At 41.1% G+C, this 26,971-nt stretch overlaps 5 protein-coding genes across 7 annotated transcripts; 3 read left to right on the top strand and 2 right to left on the bottom strand.

Annotated features, from left to right (window-relative positions):
• The first annotated feature begins 387 nt into the window (after positions 1–387).
• Positions 388–9,289, top strand: LOC130690525 (uncharacterized). Its single transcript, XM_057513524.2, has 12 exons — positions 388–574; positions 5,291–5,477; positions 5,542–5,625; positions 5,993–6,124; positions 6,200–7,328; positions 7,390–7,484; positions 7,551–7,670; positions 7,806–8,054; positions 8,201–8,320; positions 8,419–8,476; positions 8,548–8,615; positions 8,677–9,289. The coding sequence occupies exons 1-12, from the start codon at positions 551–553 to the stop codon at positions 8,907–8,909; spliced, it is 2,499 nt and encodes an 832-aa protein (XP_057369507.1). The 5' UTR covers positions 388–550; the 3' UTR covers positions 8,910–9,289.
• A 206-nt stretch (positions 9,290–9,495) lies between these two features.
• Positions 9,496–15,531, bottom strand: LOC130690526 (uncharacterized). 3 transcript variants are annotated; one of them, XM_057513525.1, is made up of 13 exons: positions 15,390–15,531; positions 14,511–14,649; positions 14,203–14,447; positions 13,162–13,300; positions 12,820–13,091; positions 12,617–12,755; positions 12,354–12,550; positions 12,117–12,255; positions 11,867–12,057; positions 11,503–11,619; positions 11,187–11,325; positions 10,952–11,118; positions 9,496–10,307 (listed from the first exon to the last, which is right to left on the bottom strand). In XM_057513525.1, the coding sequence occupies exons 1-13, from the start codon at positions 15,514–15,516 to the stop codon at positions 9,850–9,852; spliced, it is 2,469 nt and encodes an 822-aa protein (XP_057369508.1). In that variant the 5' UTR covers positions 15,517–15,531; the 3' UTR covers positions 9,496–9,849. The 3 variants fall into 3 exon arrangements, with proteins under 3 accessions (XP_057369508.1, XP_059351885.1, XP_059351886.1); XM_059495902.1 differs by lacking the exon at positions 11,503–11,619; XM_059495903.1 differs by lacking the exons at positions 14,203–14,447; positions 14,511–14,649; positions 15,390–15,531 and adding an exon at positions 13,360–13,587.
• A 324-nt stretch (positions 15,532–15,855) lies between these two features.
• LOC130690546 (ammonium transporter 2-like) lies at positions 15,856–18,315 on the bottom strand. The gene is made up of 7 exons (XM_057513559.2): positions 17,872–18,315; positions 17,723–17,812; positions 17,499–17,664; positions 17,241–17,424; positions 16,753–17,185; positions 16,556–16,674; positions 15,856–16,488 (listed from the first exon to the last, which is right to left on the bottom strand). The coding sequence occupies exons 1-7, from the start codon at positions 17,984–17,986 to the stop codon at positions 16,048–16,050; spliced, it is 1,548 nt and encodes a 515-aa protein (XP_057369542.1). The 5' UTR covers positions 17,987–18,315; the 3' UTR covers positions 15,856–16,047.
• Positions 18,316–19,799: 1,484 nt separating this feature from the next.
• Positions 19,800–22,167, top strand: LOC130690597 (uncharacterized). The gene is made up of 5 exons (XM_057513624.2): positions 19,800–20,004; positions 20,121–20,434; positions 20,494–20,575; positions 20,648–21,375; positions 21,497–22,167. Exons 1-4 carry the CDS (start codon positions 19,990–19,992, stop codon positions 20,732–20,734), a joined length of 498 nt encoding a protein of 165 aa, XP_057369607.1. The 5' UTR covers positions 19,800–19,989; the 3' UTR covers positions 20,735–21,375; positions 21,497–22,167.
• A 227-nt stretch (positions 22,168–22,394) lies between these two features.
• LOC130690522 (V-type proton ATPase 116 kDa subunit a 1-like) lies at positions 22,395–26,564 on the top strand. The gene is made up of 17 exons (XM_057513521.2): positions 22,395–22,558; positions 22,658–22,888; positions 22,961–23,035; positions 23,136–23,224; positions 23,464–23,528; positions 23,613–23,674; positions 23,753–24,022; positions 24,092–24,211; positions 24,283–24,567; positions 24,637–25,085; positions 25,153–25,283; positions 25,354–25,499; positions 25,559–25,669; positions 25,731–25,922; positions 25,997–26,084; positions 26,144–26,318; positions 26,383–26,564. Exons 1-17 carry the CDS (start codon positions 22,445–22,447, stop codon positions 26,474–26,476), a joined length of 2,697 nt encoding a protein of 898 aa, XP_057369504.1. The 5' UTR covers positions 22,395–22,444; the 3' UTR covers positions 26,477–26,564.
• Positions 26,565–26,971: the final 407 nt, after the last annotated feature.

Raw genomic sequence — 26,971 nt, 5'->3', positions numbered from 1 at the left:
TTATACCATTCCTCATCGTCTATACTACACTTTGCTTTAAGTTCTTGTTTTTTTTTCTTTCTTTCTGTACGTGTGCGTGTGTTGTTCCCTCCTGGCAGGTCGATCCCCCTCCACTCGGTTGCTAACACAACAACAACGGCGAACGAAAAAAAAAAAAAAAAAAAAGGAAGAAGAGAAATAAAGAAACAACTAACCGGAGGGTAGGAGGAGTCAAAAACTCTGTCGGGGGGAGGGAAGCGATGCAAGAGTTGAGAAGAAAAAGACTACGGACACACACGGACGGCCCTCCCATAACATGGCATTAGAGACTGCAAAACTCTACCAGTCGCATTTGTGATCGTGAGCCGTGCGGTCGCACTATTTTTGTTTCAATCTCGAAAAAAGTACTAAAGTTGAACTGCCTTTTTTTTTTTAAATAAAAAGTTATTTCATCCATCAACCCCCTGCAACAAAAAGTTAATTCGGATTTCAATTTGTTTTTATCGGAGAGGAAACAAAATTTGCGATTTCAATCAAAGGTGTTTCAAATTCATCTGCCGGACAAGAGAAAATGGTGAAAGCAAGAATACCTGGGGTGAGTTCTGTCTTAGAATTTTTTTTTTATTCAATCACTTCGTTGGCTATTTCTCGTTTGAATGGATCATCATCATTTGCGTATAGCTTTACAAGCGTTTCGTTTTAGCCGCTAGTCGTGCCTATAGGCAAATACAAGAAAATTGCTTTTCAATTGAGTTCACCCCGTTCAATGATGGATGATTTATCTAGCGCTCCCGTTTCTCACTCCCGCCCGTTGCGTTTATTTAACCTAATTGTGTTGAACTTTATCTTGAGGGGGGAAGCTTTCGCCATTAAATTTCCAAACCAATGTGCAGCACCAAAAAAGAAATGAAAGAACACACAAAAAAAAGGTGCTAGCAGTACCGCTACCACAAAATGGCGAACTTTTCATTAAAACTGTGGCTGTTCTCTTACTGGAACAACAACAAAAAAAAAAAAGGGTAAAGAACAGAAGAATAACAAAACTATTCGCTTCTTCTTCTTCTGTTCTTTTTTTTTTTTTGGCATTTATCAAAGCACCAACCGGTAAAACATATACTCATAGCCTCCGGTTTTTCCTGTCACTGTGCGGAACTGTTATGCCCATCCATCCATCAGCAAAAAAAAAAAAAAAAAAAAAAAAAAGGGACACGATGGAACTGTTTTTTTTTTTGTAGTTACACATTTTTCCTATTTACTTCATCCGTTCGCTTGTCGCTTCATTGGTGGAAAAGTACCGCAATAATTTGATAAAAGTTCGGAAGGTCTCACGAATTGGGTTGAACAAATAAAAAATAAATTGGAAGGGGTCGCTATTGGCAATTTGAAAAACTTCCGGTTGGGACATCTCCGACCGGTACGTGATGGTACCGCACCTTGCGCAACGCGAGACAGATGCGCGTTCTTAATCAAAATCCCGGGGAAAAAAAGAAGGAAACTGGCACGAACCGGCAACATTGTAAATTCTCCCCCCCCCTTTTATCTTGTGATCAGTTCCTAAAAAAAAAATTTTCTCTCGTTCAATCCCGAAATTCCCCCGAGCGATCGTAAATGCGTAAAAAAAGAGAATTTAAAATATCTGTGATCTTCGAGATGAAGCCTCTTCTCACCGGACAGGTTTATAGTGGATGCCAAATGAGTCACGCTCGGTTGCACGCCACCTCTTCCGGTCTAGCGGGTGCCTCGACCCTCATCACGAATTCATTTCATCTCCCTCTTTTCTTTCTTGTTTTCTCCCATTCGTAATAATTCAAACAAAAAAAAAAGAAATGAAAAGAAAAAGCGTATGCAAATGTTTCAGACTTGATGCGTACGGTGCGCACTTACGTTACGTCATATCGTCCTTCGTCGAAATGGCGAAATACAAATTTTTTTTTTTTTTTAAAGAAAATGACCTCGTTGTTTCGATTCTTGCATTGTCATGTGCTTGCGGAATTGTCGCTGATTACGTCAGGATTGCACGGCCCTGAACCGCTGTAAAGGACTCCACACAAAAAGTATTCGTTTTTCAATCGAAAAACGGACAGATGGCCATAGAATTTTTTTCCCTCCCCAAAAAGGCCAAACTTGACAATCAAGAAATGCAAAAGAGGAAACGAATAAATTAAAGAGCCAAAAAGAAAAACAAATCAAAATGTTCCTGTTGAATGAAAACAAAACGACAGAGATTAAGGACGAACGAAAAGGCTGTCCAGCAGATTGGACACTTTAACCTTGACGAAAGAGAAACGAATCGTCAACGGACGTGAAAGAATTTTTCACGTTGGCGTGACCCCGATGTCTTTGTTTTTAAAAAAAATGCGGGAAAACGTTCGAGTTTTTTCGTATATGTTGCCGGAAATCATTTTCTATCGGAGATCCAATCGCATTACGTGCACACATTCGAACACGGGGTGTACCACGTAACAAGACAAAGCGTTTCTCGGGAAAAACAAAAGTCCGTTTTCATTTCTCACGACATCCCCTCTCCCCAATTTAAAAAAATCGAAAACCCTTTCGCTTTTCTACTTCTTGTTGACATTTTTCTACTGTGACGTTATCATCGTTTGCTTTACCCAATTTGCATATAATCAAAGAATTGATGACATGTTTTTTTCTCCGAAATGCGCCACTTGAATATGCCAACACCTTGGGTGGGCTCCACATTGAAAGAAAAAGAGATACTTGAATAAAAAAAAGGGAGAAAAATAAATTATAGACCTAACCGAAAGGTCTACACACACACACAGAGCCTTCGCTATTAAAATTGAAATCGAAAGGAGCCGTACAGGCTCTGAAACTAAACAAAGAGCTCCTATCGTGGTTTGAGAAGACGGGGGGAAAAAAAGAGGCATCATCATCTCACCTGGAGTCATCCCAGACATTCCAGGGTTGCTTTCTTTTGGGACGTTCTATTCTTTTTCTTGAGAAAAAAAAATACATAATAGTGCGTGTTTGGCTTTTTAAAAAAGAAAAGATGAGGTGTAGTGTTTAGTAGTAGTGGATGTTGCCCTCGAGGCACTACACCAGCCCTTAGCCTCTGGCAACTACACTCTCTCTATCTATATGCAAACTCCCCCTTTTTTTTTGAGTGGAGGGGAATGCTATTATTCCTATCCTCTTTTTTTTTTCCTCGTTCACCCTTCGTGACTTGATGTGCCCGATCGTTCTCCTCCCTTTAACCTCCCCCCTTTCCACCCAAACATAAAAAAATACAAAAAACTTGTTTCTTAGTTGGGGTCTTTTGACTCCTCCGACGGACGACCCAATCCATCGTGTGTGCATCTAATACTGGGGAGTATATAACAAATGAGTGACAACACTGGCACAAGGCCCAATGTTGGAATCTCGTGACTCTGGCCAAATGCCCTGGTGATGTTTCACGTAAAAACAAACAAGTCCCGCAGAAATGCCCTCCCTTTGGCAGGGGGGAAGAAAAATCTAGAAGGGGGAGAGACACCCATGACAAAACAAAAGACACGCGTATACTTTGCAGTTAGGGGGCACTTGAAATGGCCCTCAAACGAAAGGGTGAGTAACATCGTGATGAACAGCGGGAATGGGATTTTATATTTTAAAAAATACAGACCCCCTCCCTCTTCCACCATCAAATATGTCCGCCCATTCAATAAAAAAAAAGGCCGGCAGGTGGAGTGCACTAAAGACGGACCAGATGACGTTTTTTTTTTTTTTTTGGGTTTCCCGCACGGAAAAAATCTTTTTCACGCAATACCCGAGGTGATGGTTTAAGGAAAAAAGGAAAAGGGAGGAACCATTTTCTTTCCCAGTCGACGGACTAGCGTGTGAAAGATACGAAACAGACAACAAGACAAAAAAGAATCAAAGAGATCAACAGCCTGATGAGAAAAAACCTTTTTTTTTTTTGCTAAGAAATGCGTGGAACAAATCTAAAAGATATGGAGGGGGTACTGCATACACGTACTTTCTAGATAGCGACCGGAACGTATGGTTCTGCTGGAATGAACAAGGCAGAAAACGCACAAAAAAAAATGAGGAAGTGACGTGAATGTTTTCCTCTTTGTGTTTTTCCCCGTGATTTAAAAAAAAATTTCTTTCGGGAGAATGTGTCTCTGCGGGCCGTGAGTGCGTACATTTTGAAAAGCGAAGATGGCCAAAGAAAAAAAAAAGATGGCTGATGCAATAATGGACCTTCAAGGTTAAACTCACCTCGAGGCCATGTGGCGGCAACTGCAGTTTCGTCTAGATGGTCTCCTTTTGGATTGTTTTCGATCTCTTTTGGATAAAAGAAATCAGCACTCAGCAGCGTAACTCAATGTCTATCACAAACGTGAGGAAACATGACGTTCGATACAAAATGAAATGTTTAAAAGAGACAAATAAAAAAAAAAGGACATCCAGAGAATATCTTCGAGCGATCAAAGGATAAATTGCAGACGATATTAGAAACTCATCGACGCTAGAGGGAGGCTCTACTTTAGATTTAAGCAAGGTTACTAAACAGAATCCTGGCTTTGATGTTCTTTTTATCAACTTTGCATGTTTGAAATGTAAAAGAAAATTTGTTAGTTGCATTTTTTCAAATGTTTTTCTTTAAACACGCGTTCGTTGTCTTCTTCATCTCGTTTTTCCTTTATCGGATTTTTACTGTTTTTATTTTTTTTCGTGACTCACGTGAAAAAAAGAATTGAGAGTCAACGCCACCAGAGAACCGCCCCACAATTTTTTTTGTAGGCAACCATCCAAATGCCATTTTCTAAAAAAATACGTGATATTTCTTTGGTTAAAAATAAGGATTTGCCTATTTACCCCCCTCCAGGCCACAAGAACTCATGTGCGTGTATAACCGCCATTGTTACGTGTGTCATCCTCATTTTGTATTTTCACTAAAAAGGTCTAAACGTTGGGGTTATTTTCACCTATAGTTTCATTTTATTCCTCTCCTGCACTACTTTTTTTTTCAAACACAGGAGGAGGGAAGAAGAACACGTTTTATTTTACATTTTTTTTTAACTCCTGGCCAATTTTAGTCAAATGGCAACGTCCTCCCTGGAGCAAAGGGGTTGGGTTGCTCCGATTTTTTTTTTTTTTTCTAACCTGGAGAGAAAGAGAGAGAGAAAACGACGAGAGATTCGATCTTTGACCCACTTGCCCCGACAAGAACAAACACCCACATCTTCAAAATAGAAAATTAAAACGTTTTCGATTCTTTTTTCGAGTTCTACCACCCATCGTCCTTTCTCTATTATTCTAATGATCTGGCGATCTAATTTCCATTTCTATTTGGGAGACACAGAGCTCGCAGGAATTGTACACGGTCTCTGTGGAGTCTGTGCCGCAGTACGCGGGAGGGAACAGCAAGCGGCCTGGATGCTGCAAAGGCGGCCGCGTCGGCAAAGATCTTCTCTGCGGGGTCCTCATCGCCTTGGCCGTCATTTGCGCCGCCGTCGCCATCTTCCTCGTCGTCTTTTACGTCGTCAACGGTAACTCATAATCAGTTGACTTCATCCGTACGTGAATTTTAACACTCAACTTTCACACGTGCAGGAGTGGACAACAGTCAGGCACAAACATCAGATGCCGATCAACAAAATGGCACACTCGATTCTTCACCTTTGACACGAGACAGAGGTACACAAACAAAAGACTAACGTCCTATTTTCTCTTTGAGTGCCTGTGGTAGGGCATTGACCCAGTCTGCCATTTGAACAGAAAGCACAAAAGCATCACGAAAAAGTGGCTAAAATAAATACGACGAGTGTCGTTAGTTCTTTACCACAGCTGCAATTCGTGTATATGTTGACTCGAGAGAAAGTTCGACATCAATTGAACAGTGTTGTCTCCATCTTTTCCACCCCTGTTTCATTCTCTTTTTTCTCCTCCTTTGTTTCCTGTTTATGACCGTTATTACGCATATTTTTTGTTTGTTCTCTTAATGATAATGACGTTTTATCATTTCTACTCGTGACGTGCTAAAACGAATATTGGAATATTGTAGAGGAAGAAAAGAAAATCAACTCGTTAAAAGACAGTCACGAATGGGACAGCAGCGAAACCAAAGATCAGCTGTCACTTAGCAGCACCTCGTTACCTGACGTCGGCATACACGAACCTCAATTTCACGTTAAGGGTTAGTTTCACCTCTGATCTATTATGGACAATTTCAAAACAAAGAAAATAATTCATTTTTCTCTGTCGAAAACAGGTGAAGCCATATATCCGGCTTACGAACCAGTTGGGAATCCTTCGTCCGGCACAACGGCCATTCCCGCCCAGCCGGTGAATATCAACGCAAACAAAACCAAAGAAGATGAGGCCAATCCGCCAATTGATATTGAAGCCAATAGTCAAGAAATTGGAGGCAAAAACGAAACGACGCTGTTCGTTCCAGATGATGACGCCATCATCGAGACGCCCGCATTGGCCGCAAATACGGACGCTGCTTCCGGTCAATTGCAAACCGATCCAGCTCCGCCTGTTGTTTTACTGCCGGAATCTACGACGACCATCAGATCAGTCCCATCTACTATTTCTACGACGGTGGCCGATGTCAGTTCAGAGCGGACAAAGGAATCGACGACCACCGTTCCAGTTCCTCTTCCAGATCCTGTTGTTATTGCCGTTCCGGAACCGGATACGAGTGGTTTCGTTCCTGTTCAAACGAAAGAGGATCTCGATTACGAACAGGAACAATCGACAGACTCGCAAACGGAAGCTCTGTCGGAAACGGTGCCCGCAAAACCGGTAGACGCAATTCCGGCCGTTGATACGGCGCCCTGGAAGCCCATTGATGGAAGCGTTGCTATTCCTGCGGTCAATACGGAAGACGAAGTTCAAGATCGATTCATTGTCGATGGAAAATCACCGGTAGATGCGCAGCAATCGGTGGCATCCGTCGAAAAGAAGAACCCCATCGTTGCAGTGACGACTACGACTGTCAGAACGGCGAGCAACGTTCCATCTGTTAGTCAATTGCCAGAAGAAGTCAGCCAAGTTCCAGTCGAAATTGTGAAATGGGAAGCACCGGCGGAACTGGAAGAAGCCACGGAATTCGCTCAAATGCAAGATCTGGGCAACATGGCGCTACTACTGCCGGAAAATCGCGTCCGCACTTCGAAACCGACTGTTCCTTCCACATCCACCGAACAATTTCCGTCCATTGTTTCCCTGCATTCCGCTCCGGCTTCTCCGCAATGCATCCGCCGCCAATTGCCGTTCTGTCGCGGAGTTTTACCTTACTCGGAAACGATCCTTCCGAATTGGGTGGGCGACACGACGGAATCCGAACGCAATTTCAGCGTTCCATATTTCGAAATCATCGCCGAATCTGAATGGTAATCATTTCTATTTCACACTTCCAGAATTTTGTTCAATAATTTTGATTAAAATGTCCAGCCATCCTCGAGTGCAACAATACGCTTGCGCCGTCCTGGAACCACCGTGCCGTGGTAGCGGAATTAGTTTACCTCCATGCCGTCAATTCTGCCGCGGTATTTAAATTCATATTTAGATACAAAAACAAATTTAACCATTCAAATCTATTGATAACATTGCAGCTATTGCCGAAGATTGTTCCAGTTACGTCCTGTCTGCTCTAACGTTGGCATCAGTCCTTGAGTGCGATCAATTCCCACAGTCCAACGACCCGGATGTCTGTTTGAATCTAGCTTCAACAAGTAACGAAACACAAACAATTTTATGCAAACCGTTACAAACATTGTTAACATATCATTTGTTATTTACTTTTCCTTCGATTCCGCTTGGCCGGAAATCTCTTTTCCCACACTCAAACGCACATTCGGATTGCATAGCTCCCGAAGGTGAATGCCTGCCGAACGAGTACCGTTGCAGCAACGACAACACGTGCATTCCCGAACGGTGGGTTTGCGACGGCCGGCAAGATTGCAGCCAGGGAGACGACGAATTCGCCTGCAGTCGATGCCGCGAGGAAGAATTCCGCTGCGAAAACGAGAACCGATGCTTGCCCAAAAGGTGGAGGTGTGACGGATCCCGTGATTGCGCCGACGGCTCTGATGAACGCGACTGCCCAGCCAATCAAGGTACTGTAATAAGCGTTGCGTGTAGCCGTTACTACGGTCGGATGGTTCCGCTGGACTATTAAGTTCAATGAACCATTTTATCTTTTTTTGGTTTGTTGGACCCTTGTTTCATTTGCGTTTATCTTTTGTTTTGAAATTTTTTTTAGAATGCGGAGACGGCCAATTCCGGTGCGAAGATGGCCTTTCTTGTATTCCTCTGCGACGGGTTTGCGACGGATCTAATCACTGCCGTGACAACTCTGACGAGACCAACTGCACTTCCATTGGTACGTTCATAATGACCCCCGAGATTTTCACCTACTTTCTATAAATTAAAAACATTCGTGCGTGATGGCTCATTTCCATTTTTTATTTTACGATCCAGCGTGCCAAATTGAGGACTTCAAGTGCAATGACACCGGTGTCTGTATCTCGAGGAAATGGTGAGTTAAAAAAGCAGTTGAGTGCGTGATGTGAAATCTGTGGACTTAACGACTTGTAATTTGCTCCGCAGGGTCTGTGATGGCAACGCGGATTGCAAAGACGCATCCGACGAAGCTCAGTGTGCCAGAGAAGCTGAACGTGAGTTTTATTAATCAATTGAATGTTCTCTAATTCTAAACATTTCTTTAATTCGTTCTAGTCGACCTGGAATCGGATGTTCTGATTGAAGAAATGCAAGATCAGTTGGTACCTGGCGGCAATGAAACGGCCCTCAATCCGGACACAGCTTTCAATCCCGACAAGTGCCCATTGGGTGAGCTGCTTTGCATGTCGGGCTCGACGTGTATCCGATTCGAACAGCTGTGCGATGGCACGCGAGATTGCGCCGATGGAGCCGACGAAACGGATTGCGGCAAATCATCTGCCAACTGAATAACAAAGGCGTTAAACGAATTCTGTCTCTTCCGCCTTTTGTTTCGGGTCCTTTCTTTGCTCTAACGATTTCATACCCAATCTAATTCCAAGATGGAAAAAAAACAAAAACAAATATTCATAAAAATATGGAAATACGCCCTTGATAATGTTCCGTCCAAACATTAATGATGCTTATTTTTTCAGTGATTTTCTTTTGTTTTGTCGTGTACATTTTTTTTGTTTGAATCGGGAATGGGTAGGTGCCACATTCCACTGTATGAATTCTTTTTTGTGTCCGATCTCGTGACGATGCTGCTGTCGTCGACGACTTCATTTCTTTACAATAACTTTTTCTTCTACGTTTCAACATTCCATTCGATGGCAAAAAAAAAACGTAATCATAGCGCCATCTTGTTTTTTTAATGAATTATAATCAGGTGCTTTAAAATTCTCCTCAATATTATATCGCAATGTTCAAGATGGACGCCGGTGTCCGCCTTATACCCACTCGATGCAAACGTGACGTGCCCGTGTTTTTACGATAGTTTCCCTCTTTCTTCACGATTTCTAACATTTTTTGTGCATGTCTAATTAAATTCTTTCAATTCGACAAAAAAAAAAAAAGAGAAAACATTCTTTGATGTATGTTTTACTGGACGATGCCTGAATTCTTTTTGCATTTAAAATGTTTGTGTTTTTCGGAAATGAGGCCAAGAATTATGTCCGACAAGTAAAACGATCTAATTGTAAAACTGTGAAATCGACCAGTTTAGTGACAATAAAAATATTTAAAAAAATTCAAACAAACGAGAAAACAAAGGTCCACGATTACAATCAATTATTTAAATAATAGCCCCTTCACCACTCACGAAGAAAAAAAATAAATGCACGATTCCCAATGGGTGTGGTCGTAATCGATCATAAATAAAAAAAACCTTCGTTTAAAAATAAAAATCGATCAATCCGATTCGGTGCAATTGGTTTGAACGATAATATGCGATCCGGACCGTGAATAATCAGCCGAATTCGAATCAACGGGCCGAATTACATCATCGTCATTCTTTAGCGGCCGAAACGCTCCCTGCGTTTCAGTCGCATTAGGCGGTAAAGTGCGGTGAAGGTAAGCGTAAGGACGTTCGGCGTAACGATCGGAACAGGGTCGCCATTGGCCGGATGCTTCCGAGCCCACCATACACCACGGATAAGTATATCCATCAGAGTATCCGCATCGCGATTGTGGCTGGCAACAATAGTCCCAATTGTTGTTGAAGTTGTAGTAACTGCTGTCGATTTCGCAGTACCAATAACCGAGTTCACGATGAGGCCGGCACTTGGATCCGTCCCGGCAGCGTATCCCACTCACTGTTACTTCGGTAGAGCTACTCGCTAAAATTGGACTCAGCTGACTTGCAGATTCTGTTGAATATAACATGGAAAAAAAATTTATGTAAAATGAAAAATTCAAATTTTGAGTTGCTAAACGTTCGTTGTTGTTTACGTCACGCTGTCCTTTACAAACATCATCAATCAATAGATTTGATTTATTTCTTTTGTTCCTTCGTCCTTGATGGAAGCTGGCCTGGATTATCTGAGTGCCTTTTAATTTTCTTGTACCACGCTTTCGCCATTTTGTAACATTAATTCACAGAACAAATCATGGAAACCCAAACAAAGACCCATTTAATATTTGTCGCATTACACGTTTGGTATCGTGCCAAACAATGCACTTGGAAAAATCCGATGTTTTTCAGGCAATATATATTATGGCTTGTAAAATGGTCACGAAACATTAGCACCATTACCTGCTACTCATGTTCTTTTAGTTATCCATAATTCAGAAACATTAATAAAGATAACAAAAAAGGGGCAAAGTGAAAGTATATGAAATAATAAAACTCAGCTTTCCCATATAAAGAAATAGCCATTTTTCATTTGTCGCCCTCACCAAAACTTAACCCCAAAAACCTGAAAATGATTGCGTCATTACTAACGCTATCCTAACTGAACATATTTCTTTAGAAAGTAAATCAGACGGGACAAAAAATGTTTGCTCTACTCACCGAGAGTATTGAAACTGTGTACGCAAGAAGAGAATTGCGAACGTGTAAACAATTCGTAGTCACGGTCTTCGGTCATATCGCGGTAACGATCGAAATCCCGGGCTGACAAGTCACTCAGCTCGCAATTGTACGGGTTACGGTCATAACCGCCATCCAGATTCGTGTATCTGCAATTAATCGTAGCGTGAAAAATTATGTTAAAAAATCAGGCAAGCATAACATGACCCTTTTATACCTGAAGTGAAAAGTCTGACAAGTAAAGGGTCTCGTACGGCTGCACTCGAGTTCGCATTCGGCCAAATTCCGGACATGTATTGAATCCCGCACAAGACGCTGGACCATGCGGAAACCCCGTCGATAGGAAATGTAGCATCCTGTTCAAGACAACACGGCTTGAGTTGATATGGAGAGGATATTTAGGGAAACCCACAAGTATAAGGAAATAAAATTCAATATAAAAGAAAAATTATGGTGCGGTTGGAAATTTGAATCCCCGGTGCGGTTGTGCGTTCTATTGGAAAAAGAAACATAACCTTGCGGTTATGGCTTACTCGATGAGGCCGTAGCGGAGCTGGTTAGTAGTGGGTAAGGGCGTTGATTGTTGTAAAACCAAGGGTTTAACGAGGTGAAATGATGTTCTTCGTCGTCACGGTTGAAGTAACCGTCACCTTTTATTCATCAATCCCAAGTAAATTAATTGTATTATTAATATTACCAAAACAGTAAATGAATAAATCAGATATTTATCCAGCAACTGTGCCATTTTTTTTCCTTTCACGAATGATAAACATAAGAAATTAATTAAAACTTGTAAGAAATGAAGAGAATTAATTGGTTATCGTCTTTGATTAAATGCTTTTTTGGTTACTAATCAACCTAAACTGAAGTGACCTCGTGACCATTCTGGTTTATTACCGCTCGTGTCTGGTAAACGATAGCTGCCAATATCGCAGTCCCGGCTGTAACTCGTCCTCTGCCAAGAATCGTAGCCCCGATCATCGATCAAATCACGCAACGGGTCCAGCGAGTTGAGATCGATGTCACTCATGTCGCAATTCTCATAGACTTTGTGGTACAATTCAGATAAACTGGCAGTGCTGGTAAACCTTTTTGAAAATTGCAATGCAAAAATTAATTCCGAATTTAGTTTTCCATATTTAATTACCGAAAACTGAACGATCGGCAGGTAAAATATTGCGAATTGATGCATTCCTGTTCGCACTCGACCGGAGAATTGGCTATCACGGAATGGCGGATAGAACGACGGTCCAATCGAATTCCACTTTTAGTTCGGAGAAAGCAGACTACACATTTTTTACGGATTCAAAACGAAAAGGAGAAATCGAATTAGAATTTTAAAAAGTATCAGATAACTATGTGTTGTAAGCAATCAATCACGCACGGGTGCTGGGCTTAGTCGGTCGATTGTTCCACGTCGTGACGGGCGTATCGCGGCAATTGCGGCCGACCAAACTGCGCTCGTAGATATCGGCATCACGATCAATCACGAGATGACGGACAGGATCCCATTCACGTGGATCTAAATCGCTCAACTCGCAATTATTCCCACCTCCGGCATTGTATCCGTTAATCGCTTGTCTATTATTATCACAAAATCATTTGAAAACATTGAAGGGCCAACAAAAATGAAAATTGGATACATACCGATAACTAAACGATCGGCAAACAAATATCCTGGAGCGATGGCATTCCGTTTGACATTCGTAAAGGTTTCGAACGTTCAGCGAGTCACGAACGATTCTCGATTCGAGCCGATAACCCGATTTCAATCGCCGATAACACTCTGATTATGAAACAAACAATTCTAAAAAAAAAAAAAGCTTTTCATTGTTTTAATAGTTTCATACCACTGATGGACGTGGCACCGGAAGGCTGGACGGAGGTACTAGGGCGCTGGATGATTGTTCCTGGGTTACTTGATCCGTAGTAATATTCGCTTCCGGATGAATGTGAGGACGATGCTGGAGGACGGGCAAAAGGTCGATAGCAACTTTGACCACGACCTACGCGTTGGTAAAAATCGACATCCGGATCGGAAAAGAAGACTCGGCTACTAGTCACGTCCAAACTGGCCGAGTCTTCACGACTCAGATCGCAATTTGTCGATGACAATCGCCGTCTTGCATTCGGATTAAATTATAAAAAATTTTATTTGGTGAAGGTCTTTTTTTAATAGGGTAATCATTTACCTGTAATTAAAGGATCTGCAATCAAAAGAAGTCTCGCGAGTGCAAAGCAATTTGCATTCATCCAAACTGATGACGGCCACGGAGCGTTCGATGTAGCGATGGCTCAATCGTCGACCATTAAAGATAACCGAATAACACACTGAAAATGCCAAATATCAATCATGAAACCAAACGAAATGTTAAGCGATAAAAACCTACCAGGACCTTCGTCGATTAAAACTAATTCTTCATCGGCAGGGGTTAGGTAAGCATTGATTACATTAATCAAAAGGACTAAACTAATCAAAGAACAAACAAATCTATTGGCAGCCATGTTACGAATCCAAATTTCTTCCCAGAAATTTGAATATTTCTACGAAAGCGAAAGCTTCAAACGCATCCGCTCACCAAGGGCTACGCAAGTGAATTGAGATGAACGCGGACGTACTAGCCCTTCTCTATTCTTCAAAATTAAAAAGAAAAAGACCCGGGTGGCTAAATTCGGTACGGACGCGGAATTGAATTGTCCTTTCTACTTCAAGGTCTCCACAACGAAAGAAAATAAAAGACGATCACACAATAAAGAACGAACATTACAACTCGCTAATTCGACCTGGCCAAGGACATCCTATACTTTTGTGATGGTCTAAGTCACCGACCCGCTAACTTTGAACGCTCCACAGGATTAATCAGCGTGACAGGTCGAAGAATATTATCAACCAAACTACATTTGTTTGACTATACATTGAAACTACTCTCCCATATTTAAACTTATTTCTTTCTTAAAGAAAAAAACAAACCGCTTCCGGGACGTGAAATTATTCATAACGGTCAACGCTCTTTTAGTCCCTTTTCGTGTTTTCATTTTTTACAACCGTCTTTGATAGCGAAACGCCATCTTGTTATTGACTTATCACGAAACTAGATTGTCGGTCTATTGTCAAGTTCTACCCTCGAGGATGACCGCCGGGTCGGACAGACAAGGTTTACAATCTTCTTACTTGGCCTCCGTGCAATTTAAACATCATAAAAATCGAAAAACCTTTCTATTTGTGAACTCACCGTCTTCGGAAAGAGTCTCTAATTGGGTAGACGCTGGTCGATAGTATAGCGTGGTATCGTGATGGGCGGGATCATCAAAGTTGTTGCATCGTCGTTCATCGTGAGCTTCGTTCGGGTATCGCCCGTAGCGACTGTAGACATTGAAAGTTGGAGCCACAACGGTATCGGTTGAGTACGGCTGGACGCTGAGCGAAGCCGCTTCCCAGTCACTCAGATCACACGTCGTGTTCTTCAGCAGATTCTTCCTTTCGTATGCAAATTAAGTAGCGTGAAATTGTTATTACAACACAAATAACTGTTTAAAATACCCGTAAGCGATGGTTTCGCAATTAAAGAGCACATCCTCACATTCCCGTTGGCAATCTTGCAACGTGGCGGCCCAAACGGAGCGAACGATGAACTGCGGATCAAGTCTTCTTCCATCCACAATCAGCTCCCAGCACGCTTCTACATCGTATTGATTCAAAGGACAAAAATACAATGACAATTCAATGCGAAACAAATGACGAGACTTCCGTTCTTCATTTCCGCCGTCTCTTCTTTTGAATTCAAATACGTGTACTGTCGTGTTTGTTAGCAGAACAAAGTATGCGACGACATCCGCATTTTACACCGATGTTGCAATAGACGTCACATGTCAAAATACCTTTTATTACATCCCGTTTCCATTAACTTTCTGCGTTTCTTTCGTTCACACTTTAGCGATGAATAAGAACGACGGAATCCTCAATTTGCAGTTCGACGTGAACTGGGTCATCAACTACTCGCACAAAGAAACGGAAAGTGCGTCAGCGTGTCGATAGGTCGTCAGTTTTTAAGTATGACGCCATCGTCACGGAAATGCATCAAATTAACATCTGGATTTCTTTAAGTAATAAAAAAAATAGTGTCTTTCAAGGTTGATTATTGGTTTCTAAAATTTAAGATCTTTTCTTGTCAAAAGACACGAAATCAATGAAACTCGAAAATTAGTATGAAGGATTATGAACACGACTTAATGAAACCCCCTGTAGGTAAAAGAACATTAGCATTGTATAACCGCTGCTGTTCTGAGTACGGATTTAGCCGTAAACCTCCATCTACTATCATAAACCTAGCCAATATTGTAATACTCTTTTAAAAAGAGAAAAAAAAAACGCGTTAAACCGTTAACTGAAAATTAAAATTTAGAAGTTGTCCAAACCAACTTTGTCTTGGCTCTACTGCAAATCCCGAAATGTTGACGGCGGAAGACACGGTTGAAGCCAGAGGAACTGAACTGCACGAATGATGTGAAACAATGACGCTGAACATTAAAGTCAACAATTTGAACATGATTCACTAATAAAATACTTTAACAAGATTGAATTGTGTGAATGCGTACTAGAGTCTGAACGTTATCTGAAACTTCCAAGAGTTTTACTCACGGTGATCTGCGGTACCGTTGAACGCAAACAGTTTACCACCGAGGCCGTCAGGAGTCGCTCTGCTCCGCTTGCTTTCCATACAAATGTTTTGTTGCCGAACCAAAAAAATTTGTTTCTTCCTCTTGACCGAAATCATTTGTCATTTGCTGCTGTTTCCTGACAAAAGGCCTCGTTCTAACCGTTGAGTCTATTAACGTCGGTAACGGAAAAATCTGGTCCGTCCTGTCATAGAAAAAAATGGCCGTAATTGTCGGTTGTTAAACATGTCACAGCAACGCCATGTTGCCATCGTGCGTGTAGTGTATTATAAAGATATAATATAACATCCATTTGTTATGTACATTAGGAATTTGTTGGTTAAAATCACGCGTTAAAAAAAAATTAAGTAAAAAAATACTCCACTTTTAGTCAAATTAAGAAGTAATTAAAAGTCAGAATATTAATACTTTCTAGTAATGAAATTCCAACCGGTGTGTTGATTTTCCAGCGAGAGAAGGCTCTTCTGAAAGTGATCCGTCAGCATGAGATGGGCAAAATTCATTTGAGGTGGCATTCCAGTCAGACGAAAATTATTGTTAACGCCCAAATCGATTGTAGCGATTGAGTCTAATTCCTTCTGGCCATGGACAGCTGCGTTTAATTTTTCTGAACTCAACGAATAAACTAACCGTTGAGCTTGATGATCCCAGTACTGTTGCTCTTCCCACGATTCCGCTGGATACGCAGGTTCACCGTGCTTCTTCGAATCCATGCCCTGGACTTCAACGCAAGAATCGACGCGAAGAATCTTGAAATATTTGAGCGAGCCAAACACGAGCGAACAGAACCCAATACCCCAAGCAATCAGCACCACAACACCGACCAATTGCCAACCCAAAACCTTTAAATTCACAAATCAATTAGAACCGGATTATTAAAACTTCAATTAGATTTCAAGCTATCATTACCTCTGCAGAACGAACATCACCCACCAATATAACACCGGTGTTTATCAACAAGGGAGCAGATACCATACCGGAAAAACCCCCACCAAAATGGACTGCAAAAGCGTCAAGCGGATCGTCCACTAAAAACAAGAAAAACAATATACTCACTACAAAAAAACAGTAAACTTTCACGATAAAATTGATGTATTTTTTTTTACCATGCAGATGATTGATGACTGCTCGGAGAACAAAAAAGAGAAAACCTGCTCCAGCACCAGTGACGTAGGCACCCCAGAATGGCATAGCGTTGCAGGCTGCGCAGGACGATACCATGCCTGCGATGGCACCGTTCAACATCGTGTTGTAACTCCATCGATAACTGCCAGTCGGCGTAGCACGACCTAAAATAGTAGCGACGATAGATCCAGCACTTCCAGCTAACAAGGTGTTGACGGCAGAAACAGAGACGGCCACTCCATCTCCCGGATGGGACAGATCCATCTGTGCGGACATGTTGTAGCCCATAATACCCATCATGAGAAGGAAAGCTCCAACACCCGTCAAAGTGTTCGAGTGACCCCGATAGGCAAATTTCTTCATCGTCTTATTATCGTATCGACCAATACGCGGACCGACCATAAGGCAGGCCACCTATAACAAGTTTTATCAATATCCTTTTTAAGCATGAATTAACGTTTCGAATTACCAGGGCACTAACGCCACCGAGCATGTGGACGCAACCACCGCCACCGAAATCGATTACACCTCTCACTTTGAGCCAACCAGACGGATGCCAGACCCACCGGCTCGCTACTGGGTGAAGGAATCCAGTCAGGAGAAATGCATAGATGAAGAAAGCTGGCAAGTTTATGCGCTCAGCTGTTGCCCCACTATTTTTTATAGAATTACGCAAGCCAAATAAATATTTGCAAGATAGGGGTGACAAATATGAATGGAATGTTACCTAACAATTGTCGATGCAGTGTTAGCAAAAATGGTTTGATAAAACCAGAACGAAATCTTGTTGGGTGAAACTCCTTGCAAGGCGAATCCTGTCCAGCCAATGAATTCGTTGCCATCGCCATACGCGAATGCGTAGCCAACAAGCCAGTAAACAGTGGCACCAATAACTTAAGAAATTGACTTAAGTGAAATCGCCTTAGAAAAAGAATGTTGGACTAAACTTACATGCGTCCAACGTGCTCTTCATCAAGATGTTGGTGGCGTTCTTGGAACGAACCAATCCAGTTTCCATCAAAGAAAATCCAGCTTGCATGGCTACACACCCAAGTAAGACTTAGAAAATAACAAAATAGAACAAAAAAACAAAGAATTACCAAAAACCAAGATGGCGGAAATGACTATAAAGAAATCATTCAAATTATTCTGAGTCGTGGCCAGTCTGGATGCCATGAGGATCAAAGCAGTTTCGTTGAGAACGTAGGCTTCCATCGCGTTTAGTAATTAATGCCCAGTCGATACAAGTGAAATAATCGAATTTAAAAAGATTGGGCAGCGACAAATGAAAGACCAAAATTTGTAAACGATTTGTCAAGGGGAAATAGATATCTACGGCGATAGGGCGCGACTACAACCGCGACGACGTGTCGAATTGGGTCGGAAAGATGGATGCTTCAGCATAACGTGCTCTCGAATCAAATGATGAAACAAATAGCAATGCATGAACAGTTTAATTTAAAGTGAATACTTAACGATCAAACTCCGACTCAAGAATTACTACACTAAAGTGAGTCTACTCAGTCGACCATTTCACGACAATCGTTCACTTTGATCTGATTCTAGAATGTTATATTTCAGACAAAGGAAGATGAGTGGCGCTGGTGACGAATATCACCCAGCCTCCCTCCTGCCTGAAAATTGTTTTCTGAATTTTTGTTTTGTTGCCCTACCTCCTCTTTCCTTTGTTCGTTTTGGCACTTTTCTTTCTTTCTCTACCTCCCAATTAGCATAGTTTTCGTTTGGCATTGAAGATGAAACCCCAGCCTCTTTCCTGCAATTTGATCTCATCTCAGTCTGATTGATGACACAAAGAAGTGAGGAGTGCCCGCCATTTTCAGCTGCATGTGGACATTTGGTAAGGTAAAGCTTTTTTTCTTTGAATCAGTAATTAAGACATCGAAGTTTACACTTAGAATTTCTTTTTGGAAGATGGGTCATTTGAATTTCTTTTGAAAAGAGTTCATCTTTGAAGGGGAGTAGAAAATTAAGGCTGACTTTATTTAGCCAACGTTTAGTTTGCTTTCTCTTGTCGTGCGTCACACCAACTCGTCCAGTCGTTTCCCCAATTTTCTCTGTTTAAAATAAGATCGTCACTCTTGCGTCCTCCGAGCTGCTTGCTCTGTCGCATCTCGTAATTAGTTTATGGAGAAAGTAGTCACGGCGCTTTCTCTACGCATCCATGCCAATTCAGATTAGGTAACAAGATTTAAAACAGATTCTATTGGGTCGGATGGCTCCCCTTCGCAGACGTTCAATGAGAGACCTGTTCTTTCTGAAACTAGGCTACACTCTAACTTTATTTTGTACACGTAGAGGAAAGTAAAAAAAAAAAATGCGATATGTGTATACAACTAAGAAACTAGTTCAATCTATGTTTTTTGGTTCTATACATTTATTTTTTGCTTGCATGTCATTTTTTGTGTGTTATACTTTTTTTTTTTTGCTATTACGTGCCATTGATCAAAAATAGGATTTCTTTACGGGCGTGGAAAGTATTCACACGGGATTGATTAAACAGGCGTTTTGAAATTTTCTTTTCAAGAATTTTCAAGGATAGTAATGCATGCTCGCCCACCCTTTGAATTGTTGTCATTTTCTGTGTTATAGTCTTGTTCTGTTACGATTATTAAAGAGGTTAATTGTATTCATAATTTCAAGGTAAGCGTATACGCCGAATTCAATAACACGACCTCTAACACCTTGTTCACATTGAGAAATAGCAGGTATGAAAAAAAATCCGAGAATTTGTAACATGATATACTGGCTCCATTTCTCAACAAAGCAGACAATAGAAACCCAGTGTGTTTAATATCACAAGTTTAGATTTCGATCAAGGCCAATCAATGACCAGCAAAATCTGTCACTAGAAGCCAAAGCGTCTTTTTGTCCTTAGAACCTTTAATTTTTTTTTATTTTCAGTATCTATTGAAATGTCTATTTTGGCATTCGAATTTATTGCATTGAAAAGTCATTGATGTTTTTTTATACGGCAATAAAAACAGGGTCTCATTACCATAAAAAGAGCGCAGGAAACTCTTCATCTGGTTTTCGAATGAACTATATACCTAACAAGAGATTGGTCGTGAAGCCGTCGGCGACAAGTGTTTTTTCTCCTTCGTTTCTCCAATGCGGCCAATCCGGTTGAGGAGAATGTATAAAAGACAGCGAGCAGTTTGGTATTTTGCCCAGTCAGTCGACACACACCACCCAACAAGATGTTTTATCTTCGGGTAAATGGACCTAATGGATTACACTTAACTAAACAAGAACAACAATCATCCTTAATTTTTAAAGGCTCATTTAAATTAATGTCATCTCATTTGTTTGTTTTTTTCCTGTTGGATAGTATTGTTTGAGCTTCGCCGTCTTGTTCCAGAGCGCAATCGCCGCACCGACGAATTTCTTGCAGCCGTTTGAAAGCTTTTTCAATCAGCAGAAAGTTCGAAGTCTCAGCGAAACGGAAATTAAAGCTCGCAGCATCGACACCAACGCCGGTATTGGAAAGGAGCGCAATTTCTTCGACGATTTCAAAATCCCCGATGATATCGGAAACAATTTCCCGCAGTACATGGAACCCACCAAAAGTGAAACGGAATCTGGCCAAACATCTCAGACTGCCCGAATTCCTCAGAAAAACGAATATTACAGCTATTCTTTCAGGTAAATATTTAATTAGAAATTTTAATATTCTCTGCTCTAATTTTACCGAGTTTAATTAGTACGCCGGTAGAAGACGTCTCGGGAGATGACGTCATTGCGGTAGTCAACGTGAAACACTCACCCAAAGTGTATTTTTATCAGGTAAAGAAGCATTTTAAGCAAATTAATTGATGGCAGTCATACAAGTTGAAATATAATTAATGAAATGCGTAGGTTGCAGAAGCTGGCCCTCGCCATCTGAAAGTGATGTATTTCACCGGATTCCCGAACCGACAACGCGTGAGGAGCGACACTAACTAAAAACAAAGGCAATTGCTTGTTTTTTTGCTCTTTTTTATGTTATTTCTTGTTATTATTCGTGAACCAAGATGTTGACATTCTTGGTCTTTTCCGCACTTCTGTTCCTCATCATTCCATCCACCCTCACGAAAGCCATATTGTTGAATACATTTGCATGTTCGTCTCCTTAAAAAAAAGAAAAAAAAAAGAAAAAAGATAAACATTCATATGGGCCGTTCATAGTTGTAACGGTTAAACAGCTCAAATGTCAGGCAATAAGGTAAACATCATGTTATCTCTGCGGTTTGCAATAACAACTATTGGTGCAACAGCCCATTTGAGACTGTGCAACAAAAAACGAGAACCTTTGTGACTAGTTGACCGTCGGCCATACTTGGCAACAGTTCGGCTGCATTTTTTTTTTATGTGTTAAAAAAGAAAGTCTTTGAAAGAAGGGGAAAAAACGTGAATTGAGAGAAACAATTGAAAAAAAAAAAATGTCGATTTTCTTCATGGATAATCATGAAGAATCCGACTCCTATGAAGAATCCGACTCCTATGAAGATTCAGAGGACTCTGAAGAATCAGACTACTACGAAGAGCAAGATTACAACGAAGAACAAGACTACTATGAAGAACAAAACTACTCCTATTTCTGTGACGTAAGTATTCCATCACCGAGTAGTTGGACCAACTTGTATTTCTTTTATTTATAATGTTTTTTAACTTCTGTTTTTGTTTGTTTTGTTTGTTTTTTTCATTTTTGGCGGCGATGTGGCGAAGGGGAAGACGACGATGGTGAAGGCGACAATAAGGAAGGGGACGAAAAAAACGATAACGGCGAAGGAGAAGAAAAAAACGATAACGGCGAACGAGAAGAAAAAAGCTTTAGCGGCGAAGAAGAAAAAAGCTTTAGCGGCGAAGAAGAAAAAAGCTTTAGCGGCGAAGAAGAAAAAAGCGTTAGCGGCGAAGAAGAAAAAGCTTTAACGACGACGAAGAAGAAAAAAGTGTTAGGTGCGAAGGCAAAAGCGAAGGCGAAGGCGCTGGTAAAGGCGAGGCGATAACGAAGGTGAACACGGCGTTAAGACGGAGATGACCCGGTGATAGACGTGAAGACGGCGACCACATGATGATGAAGACAAAGACGACGATGAGGCGACTACAAGGGCTTTCTTTTTGTACCTTGTTAACAGATGTAAAGAAACGGATTCCCGAACCGACAACGCGTAAGGAGCGACACGAACTAAAAGGCAATTGCGTCTCTCCTTTTTTTAATTATTTTTTGTTATTATTCATAAACCCAGATGTTGACATTCTTGGTCTTTTTCCCGCAATTCTGTTCCACGTAATTCCATCCCCACCTCACGAAGCCATATTGTTGAATATTTCGAGTGTTCGCCTCCTTCAAAAAAAAAAAAAAAAAAAAAAGATGAAAGATAAACATTCGTATCGGTGGCCATGCATTTTAAAACTTACACAACAGCTCAAATGTCTAGCAATAAGTTAAATATCATGTTATCTCTGTGGTTTGCGATAACAAATATTGATGCAACAGTCCACTCGTGACTGGAACAAAAAAAATGAGTACCTTGTGACTAGTTGACCGTCGGCCATACTTGGCAACAGTTCTGCTGCATTTATTTTTACTTTTTAAAAAAGAAAGTCTTTAAAAGAAGAAGAAAAAAAACGTGAATTGAGAGAAACAATTGAAAGAAAAAAAAGACGACGAAAATGTCGATTTTCAGGAGCGAGAAGATGAGCTTGTACCAGCTCTTTTTGCAGAACGAATCTGCATATCGTTGCATGTCCGAACTTGGAGAACTGGGTTGCGTCGAGTTCCGTGATGTAAGTTTTCAACCACTGAATAGTGGACAAACTTGTATTGTTTTGTTTTTATGTTTTCTAACTTCTGGTTTTTTTGTGTGCACATTTTTTAAACGACAGTTAAACTCGGAAGCCACGGCGTTCCAGCGAACTTTCTCCGCCGAAGTGGCGCGATGCAACGAGATGGAACGCAAATTGCGCTACTTGGAAGGGCAAATTGTTAAGGAAGATATCAAGATTGAAGAGCTCCTGGACATGCCGGCAGCTCCATTGCCAAAGGAGATGGTCGATCTGGAGGCAGCGTTGGATAAGATGGAGTCCGAATTACGTGAGATCAACGTCAATGCAGAGGTCGATATCGCTTTAAAATCTAGTTAAAGCGTGTGTCTTCATCAATGATTCTCTCTTTCACTAATCCTAAAGGCATTGAACAAGAATTTCGGATCACTTACAGAAATGAAACTTACTCTCCAAAACGCCGAATACTATCTCGCCGATGTACGTAAAAACACCTAGAAACCGGTTCTACAGAATTCTGAGGGAAATCTTAATTCGCTTTCTTTTCTCTTTTGTCGGTTTTTCGTGTTCGGAGAAACAGAGGGATGGCATTTTCGGTGTCAATGAAACGATAAATGCAGCTACAGCCGCCGAGGAAGGAATGACCCAACTAAACATGCAACGCTTTAGGTAAAAAATGCCTCCAACAATTTGATTAAAGAAAGAATTATTCAAAAAACTAAACCAGTGAGCAAACCATGTATCCATCAGTTCTGTTATCTTCTAACCGGTTCACAGTTCTTACCGTTTAAAAATGACAAAACATTTTGCTGGGAAAGGTGATTTGAGTTAGCCGAATTGTTAACTGGTTTTTGCGTAGACTATATCGAAATTGCGTAATGCATTCCTTAAAAAAAAACACGTTTCAGATTTGTCACGGGCGTGGTCGGTACGGAGAAAGCCCAAGGCTTTGAACGCATGTTATGGCGAGCAGGTATGGTCTCAATGATTCCTAGAATTTGTGTGAATGATATTAGATTAAGTGACCTACTGAGCAATTCTCTTTCTACGGACTAAGGTCGTGGAAATATCTATCTAAGAATTTCGCCATTGGCCGAGCCTCTCAAGGACCCAGTTACGGTAATGACACATAGTCAATCAAATAATCTTGCCCCCCCCCCTCTCTACGTAAATTAACCCCCATTTTCGGTTATGTAGGGCAACGACGTGCAAAAGTCCGTTTTCGTCGCCTTTTATCAAGGCGACCAGCTCAAAGGCCGAGTTAAAAAGATATGCGAGGGTTACCATGCGGCACTGTATCCATGCCCGGAATCGGCAGGTCTACGTCGGGAGACGAGCATTGGCGTTTATTCACGTCTTCAAGACTTGACCACTATTCTTGACCAAACCAAAGAGCATCGCCATCGAGTACTCGTAGCTGCCGCTAAGCATTTACGTACGTGGGTTGTCAAAGTCCGCAAGATCAAGGTATATTCAAATATACATATGGTCTTCATTTTCACGGAACATCATCAATTAAATATCTTCGATTGATAGGGTATTTTCCATACGCTGAATATGCTCAGTGTCGATGTCACATCTAAGGCTCTAGTGGCCGAATGCTGGATTCCCGACGCCGACGTCGACAAAGTCCGTTTGGCTCTCAAACAAGGAAGCGTAAGTCCCATATAATTAAATTTGTTTAAATATTAAAGATCGAATAGTGAAAGTTTTTAATCAATTAACAGGTAGCTAGTGATTCAGCGTTTCTACCTATTTTGAACGAATTGCCGACCAACGCGAGACCGCCCACATATTTCCGCACGAACAAGTTCACTCACGGTTTTCAAGCTCTAGTCAACGCCTATGGTATGGCCAACTACCGCGAAGTCAATCCTGGTCTCTACACTATTATCACGTTCCCCTTCCTCTTCGCCGTCATGTTTGGTGATGCCGGACACGCGCTAATTGTCACCATGTTTGCCTCTTGGATGTGTTTGAACGAAGAGAAACTTTCCAAAGTCAAAGGAGAGGTAAATCAAATTAAAACTGAATAGCATTTAAAACAGATTTTAACAGAAACTTTGTCTTTTAAAATGAAGGTATTTGGCATCATCTTTGGCGGCCGTTACATCATTCTGCTAATGGGCTTCTTCTCTATATACACTGGTTTTATTTACAACGACGTATTTGCCAAAGCGTTCAACATATTTGGTTCGTCGTGGGTCGTTAATTATCATAGTGAAGGACTACCTGGAGAAGAGTATCTTATCGGTGAAGGCAGCATGGAAAGTGCCATGCTCGTTCCCGATCGTAATTTCGATGCCTGTCCCAATCGAACATCGACGAAGGGCAACGATTTTGATAACGAGACAGACTTCCAAACGTGCGGGCATTATCGACAATATCCTTATCCGTTCGGAGTTGATCCGGTGTGGGTTATCGCCGAGAACAAGATCGTTTTCCTCAACTCGTACAAGATGAAACTGTCCATTATCTTGGGCGTGTTTCACATGAGTTTCGGTGTCTTCTTGAATCTTTGGAACTTTACGTAATAGCGTGATGACATAAGAATTTTACAGACAAGTAATGTTCAATTTCTTTAAACAATGCAATAGGTACTTCAAACGCCGTGTTTCCATCCTGCTGGAATTTTTGCCTAGGATCCTCTTTTTCTGGCCCCTGTTTGGTTACATGATGTCGCTCATGTTTCTTAAATGGATCAAGTACGGAGCGAACAAAGAAGAACGTAAGTCTCTCATCGTTCACTGAAGATTTTGCTCTTCAAACTTAAAACCATTTCTAATTGATATACGCAGGAGAATTGAAATCAGATTGTGCGCCGTCAATTCTAATCACATTCATCAACATGATGCTTTTGAGTTACAGCGAAGAAAAGACCAGGCCTCCAAACGAAGAGTGTAAAACAGTCTTCATGTTTGGCGATGATGAGGGCGTTACCCAGGTAAACATTTTTCTTCTAAATGATACAATTCACTTTAAATAAATATTGACATTTCCCAGAAAACGCTTCAAATAGCCTTCGTGCTTATCGCTGTCCTGTCTGTTCCAGTTTTGCTTTTTGGAACGCCGATCCAATTTAAAATGAAAATGAACCGTATGAACAAAGCCAAGGTATTGATAAAAGATAGAAATTCCATTTGCTCTCAATCTGTACACGCGCAATGTTTTAAAGAACAATTATAGCCACAGCGGAAGTAGTGGACATAGTGACTCAGCAGATCGTGAACCAATTGTTAATTCTACTCTGCACGTCGAATCTGGTGGTAAACACGACGTACACGATGGTCATAATGGAGATTACGATCAGAATCAAGGTAGTAACGATGACGAACACAACACCTTTGGAGATGTCATGATTTATCAGGTATCATTTCATTAATTTACGAATAGCCTAAGGTTTAAATTAATCTGCGTTTTATATTCGATACTTTTTTACAGGCTATTCATACCATAGAATATGTCCTGGAATGTATTTCACATACGGCATCTTATCTCCGTCTTTGGGCCCTCAGTCTTGCCCATTCCCGTAAGTTTCCTTCGCGAGTTTGAGCTTCAAAGATTTAATTCAATTGCTTAATGTCGCAGAGTTGTCGGAAGTTCTTTGGTTCATGGTCCTGAGAATCGGTTTTAAGGCGCTACCGGGTTACTTGGGCAGCATCAGCATTTTTTTGACATTTGCTTTCTGGGCCGGTGCCACCGTGTCGATTCTTATCGCCATGGAGGGCATGTCTGCTTTTCTTCACACTTTGCGTCTTCATTGGTAAAAAGAGTTTTTGCTTTTTACATTAGATTGGTTTCCATTTTTTCTTTTTATTCCCTATCAGGGTGGAGTTCCAGAGCAAATTCTACAAGGGAGAGGGTGTCAAATTTCACGCGTTCCATTTCAAACGGGTTACTGACGATGCTAAAGATGACTAATCCAATTAGTTAACCAGGCCAACCTACGTAAGCAATAGAACAGAATTGTAGAAATACACAAAGCTGTAAATCAGCTCACAAGAAGAAATCTGTTCGTTAACATGTCACAGAATAATAACACAAAGTGAATCGCTTGCATTGGTCTGTGAACCGTGATTGATTTACTCACTTTCAAAACAAAGAAAACAAAGTACGTGATATCATGAATCACGCAAAAAAGCTGTTTTTATGGCACTGTAGGTTCGCGATTAATGCCCTCGTGACCTGTTTTAGAAATCTCATTTGCCAGAGCCCATTCACTCTCACTGCGAAAGCAAATAAAAAGGAAAAGCTGTTAATTTATGTGTTCTAAGAAAAATAGGCCCAGGAATGTAAGGTAACAAAGTTGAATTTACTTATTGCGTGGCTTCGTGTTGTGATAACATAATGGTTGTGCAATCTACGATGAAAGGTGCCACAAAATGCAAAGTGTTATACCATTGGCACGAGGGTGTT

This window comes from Daphnia carinata, chromosome 6, assembly GCF_022539665.2.
Source record: "Daphnia carinata strain CSIRO-1 chromosome 6, CSIRO_AGI_Dcar_HiC_V3, whole genome shotgun sequence".
Classification (NCBI taxonomy): domain Eukaryota; kingdom Metazoa; phylum Arthropoda; class Branchiopoda; order Diplostraca; family Daphniidae; genus Daphnia; species Daphnia carinata.
This window is presented reverse-complemented; position numbering and strand designations above follow the sequence as displayed.

Coding starts and splice junctions, on each gene's coding strand:
- LOC130690526 (XM_057513525.1), bottom strand. CDS start 15,516: ATGTTCAAATTGTTGACTTTAATGTTCAGCGTCATTGTTTCACATCAT. Junction 12,756..12,819: donor CGGTGCCACGTCCATCAGTG/GTATGAAACTAT, acceptor TTTCATAATCAG/AGTGTTATCGGCGATTGAAA. Junction 12,058..12,116: donor TGCCGATCGTTCAGTTTTCG/GTAATTAAATAT, acceptor ATTTTCAAAAAG/GTTTACCAGCACTGCCAGTT.
- LOC130690546 (XM_057513559.2), bottom strand. CDS start 17,986: ATGGAAGCCTACGTTCTCAACGAAACTGCTTTGATCCTCATGGCATCC. Junction 17,665..17,722: donor GAAGAGCACGTTGGACGCAT/GTAAGTTTAGTC, acceptor CAATTTCTTAAG/TTATTGGTGCCACTGTTTAC. Junction 16,675..16,752: donor AGTCATCAATCATCTGCATG/GTAAAAAAAAAT, acceptor TCTTGTTTTTAG/TGGACGATCCGCTTGACGCT.
- LOC130690597 (XM_057513624.2), top strand. Junction 20,435..20,493: donor TATTACAGCTATTCTTTCAG/GTAAATATTTAA, acceptor GAGTTTAATTAG/TACGCCGGTAGAAGACGTCT. Junction 20,576..20,647: donor CCAAAGTGTATTTTTATCAG/GTAAAGAAGCAT, acceptor TGAAATGCGTAG/GTTGCAGAAGCTGGCCCTCG.
- LOC130690525 (XM_057513524.2), top strand. CDS start 551: ATGGTGAAAGCAAGAATACCTGGG. Junction 6,125..6,199: donor ACCTCAATTTCACGTTAAGG/GTTAGTTTCACC, acceptor TGTCGAAAACAG/GTGAAGCCATATATCCGGCT. Junction 7,671..7,805: donor TTTGAATCTAGCTTCAACAA/GTAACGAAACAC, acceptor CGGATTGCATAG/CTCCCGAAGGTGAATGCCTG.
- LOC130690522 (XM_057513521.2), top strand. CDS start 22,445: ATGTCGATTTTCAGGAGCGAGAAGATGAGCTTGTACCAGCTCTTTTTG. Junction 24,023..24,091: donor TCAAAGTCCGCAAGATCAAG/GTATATTCAAAT, acceptor TTCGATTGATAG/GGTATTTTCCATACGCTGAA. Junction 25,670..25,730: donor ACCGTATGAACAAAGCCAAG/GTATTGATAAAA, acceptor AATGTTTTAAAG/AACAATTATAGCCACAGCGG.